The 12,660-nt window shown below is 38.9% G+C and overlaps 1 protein-coding gene across 4 annotated transcripts in view; it reads left to right on the top strand.

The window, feature by feature from the left end:
* The window catches only part of Pibf1 (progesterone immunomodulatory binding factor 1), a 183,720-nt gene that overhangs the window by 120,157 nt on the left and 50,903 nt on the right, over positions 1-12,660 (top strand). For all 4 annotated transcript variants that reach the window (XM_013516628.1, XM_005374185.2, XM_005374186.2 and 1 more), the window contains exon 14: positions 5,886-5,988. In XM_013516628.1, the coding sequence (XP_013372082.1) occupies positions 5,886-5,988 (103 nt within the window). The remainder of the gene's footprint in view (positions 1-5,885; positions 5,989-12,660) is intronic.

Here is a 12,660-nt window from a genome sequence, read left to right as displayed (position 1 = left end):
TCAAGAGTGGATAGCACAGAGCCCAACTGAAGCTGTCTGAAACTACAGCACATATGCTCCTTTTTAAAACCATTTTCATGCCATGCTACTTAGAGACAAAACCTGATCTGCTCAAATTGAAAAAGATCAGAAGGTCAAATGTCATTTCAGACCAAGTAACTAATTAGCATGCCTGACACATACCTTTATTTACTTGGAGTTTTGATAATTCTAAGAGAACCATAACAATATTAAGGGACTCAAAACAAAGCAGAAATCTTCCACTCTGTTTCGACATCTCCGATAGAAATAAAGCTTTGCCAGGTCCTTATTGCCTGGGCTAATAGTAAGAGTATATATACTAAGGGGAGGTACTGACTGCCAGTAACAGATGTGAGAAAAGTAAACTTTATTGAGAAGTGAAAAAGTAATGAGAAAGCTAGGAGAGAACGCTTTGTGGAATAATTTCACCAGGTAACAGTTGAAATTTTGGTTTAATTAAATATAAAACTGTTCATTATAGTTTCTAGTTGAGGTCCACCTTAAGCTTGGTACAAGTAAAAATCACACAGCAATAAATATAATTACGAAGAACTGTTGTGTGTTGTACCTACTTTAATATCCCAACAGATACTTTATAAAAATTTTGCTTTCTTGAGAAGTTCAGTGCGTTCTGTAACAAAAAATAACATTTAGCAACAGTCATTTTCCCTATCTATATTTGTAGTTATTCCGTTTTTTTTAATACCAGAAATTGAACTCAGGACCTCGTGCTTGTCAGGAAGGTGCCGCACCACTGAGCTATATCCCCAGGCCTGTAGTTATTTCTTATATAAAACTTGGAAAGGACTTACTTTCATTGTGTGTGCGTTGTGTTAAGGAGATGTAAGCTCAGCTGTAGTTGATCAAGTCTCCATTTGCCTTGCTTGGAATTTCAGTTAACTAAACTCCCCTTCCCATGAGTACCCCAGATTTCTAAAGCGGTATTGAGGTTGTCTAAGCTTGGAATGTAGCTTCTTGTCTTTCTTTACTTTTTGTTTTGTTTAGTTTTGTTTTTACATAGGGTCACAATAGTCCCAATATGTAATTCAGGTTCAGCCTAGCCTTGCTATGTAGCCCAAGCTGGACTCAAATTTGTGGTGATCCTCTGCCTCAGCCTCCCAAGTGCTGGGATTACAGGTGTATACTATAACATCCAGCTAGAACATGGTTTTTAACTATTCACTGGGACAAAATTCACTTAGAACAATATCAATCAAGGTACACTAGCAGTGAGTTAAGACTCTTACCATTACATGGGCCAAATTTGAAAGGGAGAAAAGATGAACACGTATGAAAGAAAGTCAAGAACTGTCCCAAAATATGTGCGTTAGTGCTGTACTGTGTGCTGGGACGTGTTAGTGGAAAAACAGAGATGCATGAAGGCTGCCACAGTCAGAGGAAGTGGAATTTGAAGGGAACGTTTAAGAAAAAGTTGGATCCAAAGCTAAAGCAGAGCAGATCTTCAGCCTGGAGGACCAGCAGAGTGGGGTAACATACAAAATGTGTTCGTGGCGCACTGAGCAGACATTAATGGAAAGTGGAGTTAGTTCTGGTAAGATGGTACATAGAGGACCTTGATATTTTTAAGTAGTTTAGATGTAAGTACAGTTTAAAGTAGGTGGGGAAATACCATAAATATCAATGCATTAAGTAAGAAATACCAGTGTCTGACAAGCATGAGGTTTTACCATCATATATAAAGAAATTTAAAACCAGATTCTATTGTTTATCTGTATGATTATTTGTAAGATTAGCAAAACTTTTAAAGATTGTCCAGTCAAGTTGGTTAGACTATAAAGAAACAGGAGTTCTTATATAAAGTTAAATCACTCAGTAGTTAAGTCCTAACCACCTCTTGTGCCAGGCATTATGGAAGGCACTTAGGATACATCAGAGAACAAAATGAAAATGTCCTTGGAGAATCTTCATTCTGTTCGTATCAGTCAGCTCTCCATCACTGGGACAAACGATCTGGTATACACAACTTGGGGAAGGAAAAGTTTATTCTAGCTCATGGTTTCAGTGACTTCGGTTCCTGTTCAACTGGCTACAGGGTAGGAACTCACGACAGAAGGACACAGCGGGGGAAAGCTAAATACTGTGGTATGTGAATCATGATATAAAACCTACACGGGAAATGAAAAAGTAAAGCTATATCATGTTAAAATAAATATAAATAAAAGTTCCCGTACCTCAGCAGATTTGTTTGCACATGACTGCTCTCAGATACCACTAGTCTAGGTTGTGACATTAGCGTCCCCTTAGCTGTCATCGTCTTCCTTCTGTAAGTGGTCCTGTGTACTACCGACAGGGCACAGACCCGACAGGCCCTTCAGGGTGAAAACCCAAACTCAGCTTGTCCTGGCAGGCCTTTCATCAGCTGCCCCTGCCTGTGTGTCTCAAGCTTCACCTGCACCGTGCACCCTACGAAATTTTTTCTCAATAAAATTATACTATAAGCTAGTAATCAAAAAAGTGTAGAACACACTTCAGAGCACTTTTAAGACATAGTAAGAACCCAGGTGTGGTGGCACACAGCAGTAATACCAGCACTTAGGTGGCTCAAGCGGGAGAATCACAAGTTTGAGGCCACCCAGGACTAAATATTTCAAAGCCAGCCTGGACTATATAACAAGACCCTTTCTATAAATAAATAAATGAATGAATGAATGAATGAATGAATGAATAAATGAATAAATGAATAAATAAATAAATAAATAAATAAATAATCATAAGATACTTTCTTCTACTTTGAGTTGACTCTCCTCACTCAGAATCTCTTAACCAGAATCAGGGAATTCTTAAATTCTTGTAAGAAAAAGAAGTCCCGATTTTAAAGTTTAAGCACTAGCATAAAAGAATTTCTTGAATCAGTGTTTTATGTCATGTGATATTTTCCACTGGTAAATAATATTGCCATATCTGCAAAAGAACATTACATAATTCCCAAACAAAATAAAAAAATACCCAAAGCAACTGAGCAATTTAACATTACTAAGCTTGATATCTTTAAGCCATTATCTTCACATTGTTGGTAATGGGTGACCTTTGTATCTCATTATTTCTTGTATCTCTTTGTAAAAAATAGAAATTTTTATTTGCATAAAATTTTCATCTCATCCATAACTGTTCTGTGTAGTTGCATTTGAATTATTTATTGTTCTATACAGAATGTAACATAAATAATGGTTTATACCTTCAACAGATGCTTTCTGAGAAATTGCTATATGCAAAAGACTCTAATGCTAAGTTCTGTGGGAGACAAAAACACCAGAAAAACTCACACCTGCCTGATATGAAGGGTGAGAACGAAAATGAACATGTGTCTGGATACCTTCAAAATTTTTAAGTTAACCAAATGAAAAACAGAGCTACTGATATAAAATACCAATGCTTGCAAGCATTTACTAGAATCAACAGATTTTAAATGTATACATAATGTAAAATTAACATTAAGATTTATTTTATTTGTAAAGATACTGAGATTTAGTTCAAGTCAAATTAGAGAAACCTTGCTATGTTTTCATTGGGGAGTAAAAGGCATATAAATGTTTAAAAGCTATAATTGCTTTAAAAAACTATAAAGGAAGAAATAGATTAGTGATTCTCCAAAGCTGGTTGGGATGAGGGGCCGGAAGGCTTGCGGGCAGAGATCGGGGAGGATGGAGAGGAGCGGTCAGTGGGCACAGAATTTCTTGGAAGGATAATGAAAAGTTCTAAAATTAGGTTCCAGGCATAGTTGCACAACTAAATATACTAAAAATCGTTGGATTGTATGCTTTAAATAGGTGGGCTTTATTGTAGGTTAGTTGCATGTCAATAAAATTATATATCAAAAACTATATATCAATAAAGTGGTTTTTAGAATGAAATGGTTTGGGGACTGGGGATTTAGCTCAGCGCCATAGTGCCTGCCTGGCAAGCTCAACGTTGTGAGTTTGATTCCCAGTACCGGAAAAAAAAAAAAAAAAACAAAAAAAAAAAAAAAAAAAAAAAAAGAATGAAATGGTTTGAACATTTGCTCCCCATTCCCCAATATACAGTTTGGTCCTTCAAATGAGGAGGAGAATAAGGGAGAGGGGGAAAGGGAAGGAAAGACAGCACACAAAAAAAGAAGGAAAAAGTGGAAACAACACTTTTGTAAACAAGGAGGGAAAGAGGGGTTGAAGGGAGGGGAGGGGAATGGGAAAAAAGAAGCAAGATAGATCACGTACAGGTACAAATTCTCTTTGATGAATGTTATCATTATGTATATCTAAGACCTACCTATAAAAAATGATAGTGATCAGTAAAATAAATTCCATAAATGTGTATCAAGTGAATAGCCATTGCATATTCAAAAATAATATAAAATGAAATGAAGTGAAATGAAATGGTTGTCACCAGGCATGGTGGCACATGCCTATAATCCCAGCACTTAGGAGGCTACAGCAAGAGAATTGCCTCAAGTTTAAGGCCAACCTGGGCTACACAATCAGTTCATGGCCAGCCTGAACTTGCACAGAGAGACCTTGTCTCAAAAAAGAGAGAAAAAAAGATTTTGGAAATCTGAAAATGGAGCTATTGGTATTTTAAGAAAGCTCTATCTGGAAAAACAAATTCTGTGACCTGCATGCAACACTTGAGAAGATAGAATGTAAAGGGATGACAAAGGACAGCTCAGTTGGGAGTTCTGAAAATGAAGTCCTTAAAGTGCGGAATTCTCTGCCAAATAATTTTAAGTCAGTGCAAGCACTTGGGATTGCTTTCCTTATTTTGCTTGGATCGTCTGATGCTTGTGAGCAGCTGTGCTAGGCTTTGAATCATATCAGATCTGCTACAAGAAATAGACTAACAGATGACTTGAGTGCCGTATATGCTGCTCTCAAATTAACAAAGCATAAGCCGAGATTTGACAAATGACCAGCGCGCACACAGCAGCAGAGATCACAGTAATTGTGCAGCAGCACGCCAAGTGGAAACTTTCACCTTTCAGTGTAAAGCTGTTTGTATCACTGAAAAAAAAGAAAAGGTTGTTTAAAAAACACATCTTAGGGCTGGGGATATAGCTGAGTGGCACAAGTGCCTGCCTGGCAAGGGCAAGGTCCTGAGTTTGATTCCCAGTACAAAAATTAAAAATAAAAAAACACATGTCTTTTCCAGTCCTAACTTCAGCTGATTCAATGCTTTGTCAGTTGAAAGGACAGAATATTAGATCTAGACAAACATGTTTTTAAAATCATGTCTTAAAAATGGAATTTGAGCATTTCACATTGAATATGTTTCTAAACGCTAAAGTCAGCAGACAGTGTGGTAATACAGGTCATCGGAGGGATGATTTCCTTAACACAGGATCTTCGCCTTTACTGTGGGCATTCTCCAGCTTTTATGTCCACTCCATCTCCACTTGCGATAGAAAACCTACTCAATTGTATTTTGTATTATAAAATGCATTGTGGTGTCTGAGGTAAACGCGGATGCCTGTCAAAGTGCAGACTTAATATTATTCATAATATTTCAACTAATTTCTTGATTTGTTTGCAATTAGGAAATTTTTTACAAACATGGAGAAGAGCTGTAAATTGCTATGTTGTGGTCTTTTTCAAGCAAGTATCGTAATGTCGTCTCCACTTATATAGCAAGAGCTAGAACCCATTAGCACAGCAATCAATATATCATAGTAGGATGAAGATCTTAATGTTACTTTCAGAATTCTGAGTTGTTGGGTCATTGGTCTCCTGCTATTAATTATTTGGTTCCATCTTTTTTCTGTTAATAGTTAAGTATTATTGGGAAACTTTAGTTTGCTAGCACAAATACACTTTGAGTGTGTTAGATAGCATTCCATTTCTGTAAGCATTAATTTTTTCATTTTATTCACTTAGTGTCCACTTGGCAAGAAGAGTGCTTCAGTTAGAAAAACAAAACTCGTTGATTTTAAAAGATCTGGAACATCAGAAGGACCAAGTAACACAGCTTTCACAAGAGGTAAATAACATGAACAGAAGAAAGACATATAAAGAAACAGTGTTCAGTTTAATTCTTTGTAATTCCTTTATGAGTAGTTTTTTTAAGAAAAGAGCTGTTTGTGAGTACAAAATGATTTCACAATTTATGAAGCTCACTAAATGCTAAAGTCCTATAAACAACTTACAGTGTATGGAAAACTAAGAACAAAGCGAGATGAAATGCTCAGACTAAGTGTAAATGCAAACCAGACAGACAAATCTTTGATTTCTGAGAATATCAACTGGCAAAACAAGTTGGGCAGATTTTGGTGAGTTTTGTGTATGTGTGTATGTTTTTGAGACAGGGTCTTGCTGTGCATTTTAGGCTGGCCTTGAGCTTACTTTGTAGTCCAGGCTGGTCTCGAATTCACCATGATCCTCCTGCCTCAGCCTCCCGAGTGCTGGGATTACAGGTGTGCTGATACCTTACTTTTGAAGTAGATTTACTTTTTATTTCTGTTTAGTAAAAAATCACTTCTTAAACACTTTAACTTAGTTTACCCTTAGGAAATCAGTTTCATAATTGCTTTTTTTCTTACCCTTATATTATTTAAAGAACATATATACATTTTACATAGTATTTTAATACCCTTATTAGGTCAGTATCCATTTTTCTTTTGAAATTCAGCCCATGAAACATTGAGAACCAAAGCTGCCCCCTCAGTAATACTCATTTCTTTTTCTGACCTTCAACATAACAAGTTTTTCTATGTTAATATTTTAAAACTTACAAGCCAGGTGTAGAAGTGCATGCCTGTAATCCCAGCACTTAGGAGGCTGAGGCAAGAGGATCACCTCGCTAACAGTCAGCTTTCCAAAAGGGGGGTGAAGGAGGATTGTCGTCTGTCACACATTTGCTAGTGTCTGTGGCATGGGACTGATACAAGCTGCCAACATAATGTTACTGCATATGGATAAGAGCAGAAACATCAGCAGCAACCACTGCATAATGTTCGCACCACATACATAAAGTAGGCGTCTATAAACCCTGAACTCACATGTATCTATAGAATATAATAAAATAATTCAGTGTTGATGAGCTTTTGAGGGTTTCTTCCCTTGTTTTTAATACAATTGATTTTATTATAGTTTATTTAAATTATGATTACATTTCGCAGCCAACTCACAATATTAATAAAAATTTACCAGCTAGCTAGGCATGGTGGTGCATACCTGTCTGTAGTCCTAGTACTTGAGAGGCTGAGACAGAGGATTGCCTTGAGTTCAAGGCCAGCCTCGGCTACAGAGGGAGTACAAGGCCAGGCCGAACTACATAGAAACGAGTCCTGTCTCAAAAAGAAGCAAGACCCTGTCTCAAAAAACAAAAAAAATTAGCAATTAGCTCTCACAAGCTGACTCCAGCACGGTACTGTGTAGAAGCACGGAAACATAAATGAATAATTACAGAAGCAGATGAACCTTTGGCCAGGTGCAGTAGCTAGTAATCCTAGCCACCTGGGAAGCTGAGGTTGAGGGGGTCATGATTTCAGGCAGAGCCTGGGCAGCATCACAAAACCTTGTCCCTCGCCCCCAAAATTTTTCCCCTGAATAAACTTTTGCTTACTAATACAGTTCTCATATTGGCAGGGGGCGGGGGTTGTTTGTATAGGTTGGTTGGTTTTCTGTCTTTTTAGACAGAGCTCACTTTGTAGCCCAGACTGGCCCTGAACTTGCAGTGATCCTCCTGCCTCAGCCTCCCAAGTGCTGGTATAACAGGTATGTGCCACCACACCCAGCTTCTCATATTGGTGTTAATTTTATACAACCTATCAAAATACTTTTACAAAGTAAAATGTTAAATATCTGCTTGCATATTTATACCTCTTTATATTACTTTTTTCAAAAAATTACCTGCCTGCTTGATGTCTTCAGCTAATGAAATCAGAATTTTTATATGTGCATACACTCTCATATAGGTTGTTAGAGAAAAAAATTAAAAATGAAGAGCATTTATAATTAAGTAGTTAACTTTATATGAAGCAATTTTAAAATGAGATGTAACTTATATCGAGGAGAAACCTTAAATGCTGAAATATTTGTGATGTGAAATAGACCGATGGCTAGAATTTGCCTTAAAATATTGCGTGGTAGCCAGGTATGGTATCGCACACCTGTAATCCCAGCACCTCGAGAGGCTGAAGCAAGAGGATAGCAAGTTCAGACCCAGCCTGGGCTACTTACTGTCTTAGCAAGAGTTTTTCTTTAAATAAAAGAAATAAAAAGGGTTAGGGATATAGCTCAGTGCAGAGGCCCTAGGTTCAGTTCCCAGTACTATATGCACAAACACACTTGTGCATGTGTGCATAAGAAGGGAGGAAGGAAAAAGAAAAATCTGTGAGATTTTTATCAGTAGATAAAACAAGAATTTGTGTATTTTTGTAGAAGTTTGAAAATGTGTCAGCCAGGCATGACGATGCACACCTATAATCCCAGCACTCAGGAGGCTGAGGCCGGAATGTTGCTATGAGTTCGAGGCCAGCCTGAACTACATAGTGAGTTCAAGACCAGCCTGGACACATAGCAAGACCCTGTCTCAAAAAAAAAAAAAAAGAAAATATGTCATTGTCATTAGATGTTTGGAGCACCACTGACTGTATATTAAAGGATTTATGCTAAGTATAGTATGTAAGTTTTCCCTTAAGATTGAAAATGTGCTATTTAATTGGGAATGCACCATGGATTTTACTTTTTTCTGCTTCAAAAAATTATATTGCTAAAATTGAAAATAATTACATAAACTAGTTGAAAGATGATAGTATTATATTGTTGCAATAATATTCATGATGGTTAAAAAATAGAGATTAAAAAAGTAGAGATTAAAATTGTCACAGGATCTGTGCTTTGGAACAGGTTGAATGTTTAATTAAACTTGGATGTAATGAGATGTAATGCACAGATACAACTCATAGCTAATGTTAGAATTACTACTGAGTTATATGCTGTTTGCATGATGGCAGAGATTATGCATAAATGAGTTGCCAAAACGAAAATGCTAAATAATACTCAAAATGAAAAAATGCTTCCTTCTTTAACCGGTTTTTGCAGTATAATCACTATACACTTGGGCCAGGTATGGTGGTGCACGCCTGTCATCCCAGCACTCAGGAGGCTGAGACAGGAGACTTCATTGTGAGTTCAAGGCCAGCCTGAACTACAGAGTGAGATCGTGCCCCAAAAGAAAAAGAAGTGTACACACACACACACACACACACACACACACACATTATAACTTTGGCCACATGTATGCATCCATGAAATTATTGCCAAAGTACACACACTGAGCACATACACCCCCCACAAGGTTTCCTGTGTCCACCTGGAATCTCTTCTTCCTGACCCTCCCATCCCATCTCCCCAGGGACCACTGATTTGCTTTCGGTTAGTCTGCGTTTCCTAGACTTTCAGATAACAAGCGTCTGAGTACGAGTCGCTTTCCTGCCTGTGGGACACGGTAACCCACGCATACGTTGTTTCCCATTTCCAGCAGGGTTCGGTGCCTGGTTGGTCACTCCAGAGCCAGGGCATCATGGCAGAAGGGCGTGTCTGGGGACATGTTCATCCCGTGGCAGCCGAAAGGCAGAGAGGAGAATACATCCTGTCAGGTTCTGTCCCACTGTGCCCCTCCTCCAGCAGAACCCACCCCAGTAGCCCCTTCAGCCGCAGAGTTACCAGTGGGTTAATCCATTATGAGCCTAGCCGTGCTCAGATCCAGCTGCCTTCCGGAGTTCCCATCCCTGGATCCAGCAGGCTTTGGGGGAACGTTTCAGATCTAACCCTAACACACGTTGTATATGTACTCTTTTTTCAGTCTGTCTTCATTTTAATTATTTCAGAATTTATCAGCAGTTCATTTCCTCCCATTCTACTGTATAGATGTACCACAGCTTATGTATTCACTTGTTGACGGACATTTGGGTCCCTGCCAGCCAAACAAAGCTGTTACACATATCCATGATCAAGCCTTTGCATGAACATATGCTTTAGTTTCTCTTTGGGTAAATATCGAGAATTGGGATAGCTAGCTCTTATGGTAGGTATTTGCCGTGTTAGGAAATTGCCAAACTGTTTTCCAGACTGTTAGCAGCATTTCCTGTTTGTCCCAGTAGTGTACTGAAGTTCCAGGGCTCCCACTTCCTTGCCTTGCTGTGGCCAGCCCTGTTCATTTGATCCACTCTGATAGTGGGTGTAAAGTAGCATCTCACCATGGTTCTTAATTTGCATAACCCTAATGACTAATGACACTGAGATTTTTCATTTGCTGTTCTTTGCCCTTGCCTTACCTTCTCTGTGGAAGTGTCTGTTCACATTTTCATCCATTTTATCAAAATATCCTTTATAATTGAGTTTTGAGCATTATTTGTATGTTCTAGATTCAATCCCTTCATCAAATGTGTGATTTGCAGACATTTTCTCTCACTCTGTGGTTTGTTTTTCCATCTCATAAGAATTTTTTTTTGCTTTATGTGGTGGTGCACACCTGTAATCCCAGCACTCAAGAGGCTAAGGCAGGAGGATCACCGTGAGTCCAGCCAGCCTAGGCTACATAATGAATTCAAAGCCAGGCTGTAGTACATAGCAAGACCCTCTCTCAAAAAAACAAAAAGAATGTTTTTTGAAGAGATGTGTTTTATCAAGAACAGCCCATCGTTTCATTCCTTATGGATTGTGATTTTAGTGTTGTATCTAAAATATCTTTGCCTTCAGCTTGGCATGGTGATGCGCCAATAAATCCCATCATTCAGGAGGCTGAGGCAGGAGGATTAAAAGTGCAAGCCCAGCCCAGGCAGTTTAGCAACTTAGCAAGACCCTTTCTCAAAATAAAAAAATAAAAAAGGGGACTGGGGATGTAGCTCAGCCAAGGACCTAAAACGAAAACAAAAGAAGTCATCTTGCTTTTTATTTTCATTTGTCTCACTTATTCTTTGGTCCCTTTTTTCTTTTCCTGCCTTCTCATAGATGGACTATTTTTTATCCTCCTATTTCATCTCATTGTTGCTTGTTGGCAATAGCTCTTTGTTTTCTCATTGCTTTTAAACTTTTAGAAACAAAAGGCTAATTTTTCTCCTATACTGTGACAAAAACCCTAGTGAATACTCATGACCTATGAATTAATGACATTTTCTTCTTTGGTTGGTAGGAATAGCTATGTTGCCTGGATTGTGTTAGATTCAGAGACTGTTATTGGTAAGCCTTTTTTTTTTTAATGCTGGAAATTGAACTCAGGGCCTTGCATTTGCCAGGCAGGCACTGTACCACTGAGCTACATCCCTGGCCCTGTTACTGGTAATCTTGTAATCTCCAGCAGACCTACTTGCAATCTCCAGCAGATTTGCAGGGGGAGGTATATTTTAGGTATATATGATAACATACATCATAGAGAATTTGTACCTGTACATGATATATCTTACTTCTTTTTATCCCATTCCCCTACTCTCCCTTCAACCTCTCTTCCCTTCCTGTTTACAAAGCTTTGTTTCCATTTTGTCCTTCTATTTTTTTTTCTTATCTCTTCTTTCCTTTCTCCCTTCCCCACCTTGTTCACCTTCCCATTTGAATATTTTATTCCCATTTCCCAGTATCTATTATGCATTTTGGTGCTTATTTACACTTTCGGTTTCTCACACCAAGGGAAGCTCCACACTGATTTGCACAGTGCTTGTACCAGTCTGCCCTCCCACCAAAAATGAGGAAGGGTTCCTTTTTCCCCACAGCCCTGTCTGGCAGTTTCTTTATTCCCATGTACTATTCACTGCTGTGTAATTACTGAAGAGGGGCTGTCTGTGGATTTTCAGAGTGCTTCCTGTTTGCAGCCTTCTTTTTTTCACAACTGTCTTAGTTACTTTTCTCATTGCTGATACAAAAGTTAAAGAAGAGGCTTATTTCAGTTCATAGTTTATAGAGGTTTCAGTCTAGAGTTGGCTGGCTCAAGGCAGGGTGGCATGGCAGAGGGGCATCACAGAGGAGAAACAGTTCATGGCAGGGCAGGCAGAAGGCAGGAGTGACAAAGCAGCCAGCCTCCCTTTCCCTTTTACCCCATCTAGGCTGCAAGCCTTTCAGGGGGTGCCAGCCACACCCAGGGCGGGGCTTCCTATTACCCATACCTATGGCAGTTATGCCAGTCAGTGGACTGAGTTAGTTATCACACCCTTAATCCATGTTCACCCATCCAGCCACCTCTGAAAAGCCCAACTTCTGAGTGCCTGGGGCTTTGGGGGACCTCTAGGAACAAGCCATAGCAACCACTCTCCTATATGAACGCCAGCCACCTTGGTTTCTACTTCCAGCATCTGGACCTTACTGTGGTGAGTTTGGCAGACTCTGCTTTAAACTCTCCCTACATTGTAGCCTAGACGCTCTCTCCAGAAGATACCCTGAAACAGCCATAGGGATAGGCTGATTTGTTCCTTATGTCTCAGCGTCAGTGTGCTTTTCCCTGCTTAATGCCCAGTGATTTTAGACCATCACTGTATTAGTTGGCACAGCATAAAAAAGACAAAAAATTAATGAATTTTGTGTGTGTGCGTGTGTGTACCTGTGCCCATTAATTCTGGAGAAACCACTAAGTGTTTATACAGCAGAAGGTGCAGGCTTGTTCTTTCTCCTTCCAGGTAATCAGCAGATATCAAATTCACACTGCATTCTACCACTGGTG

The sequence above is a fragment of the Chinchilla lanigera genome, unplaced genomic scaffold (assembly GCF_000276665.1).
Source record: "Chinchilla lanigera isolate Chin_1 unplaced genomic scaffold, ChiLan1.0 scaffold00003, whole genome shotgun sequence".
Classification (NCBI taxonomy): domain Eukaryota; kingdom Metazoa; phylum Chordata; class Mammalia; order Rodentia; family Chinchillidae; genus Chinchilla; species Chinchilla lanigera.
Note: the sequence above shows the minus strand (reverse complement) of the source record. Positions and strands in the feature narration are given on the sequence as shown.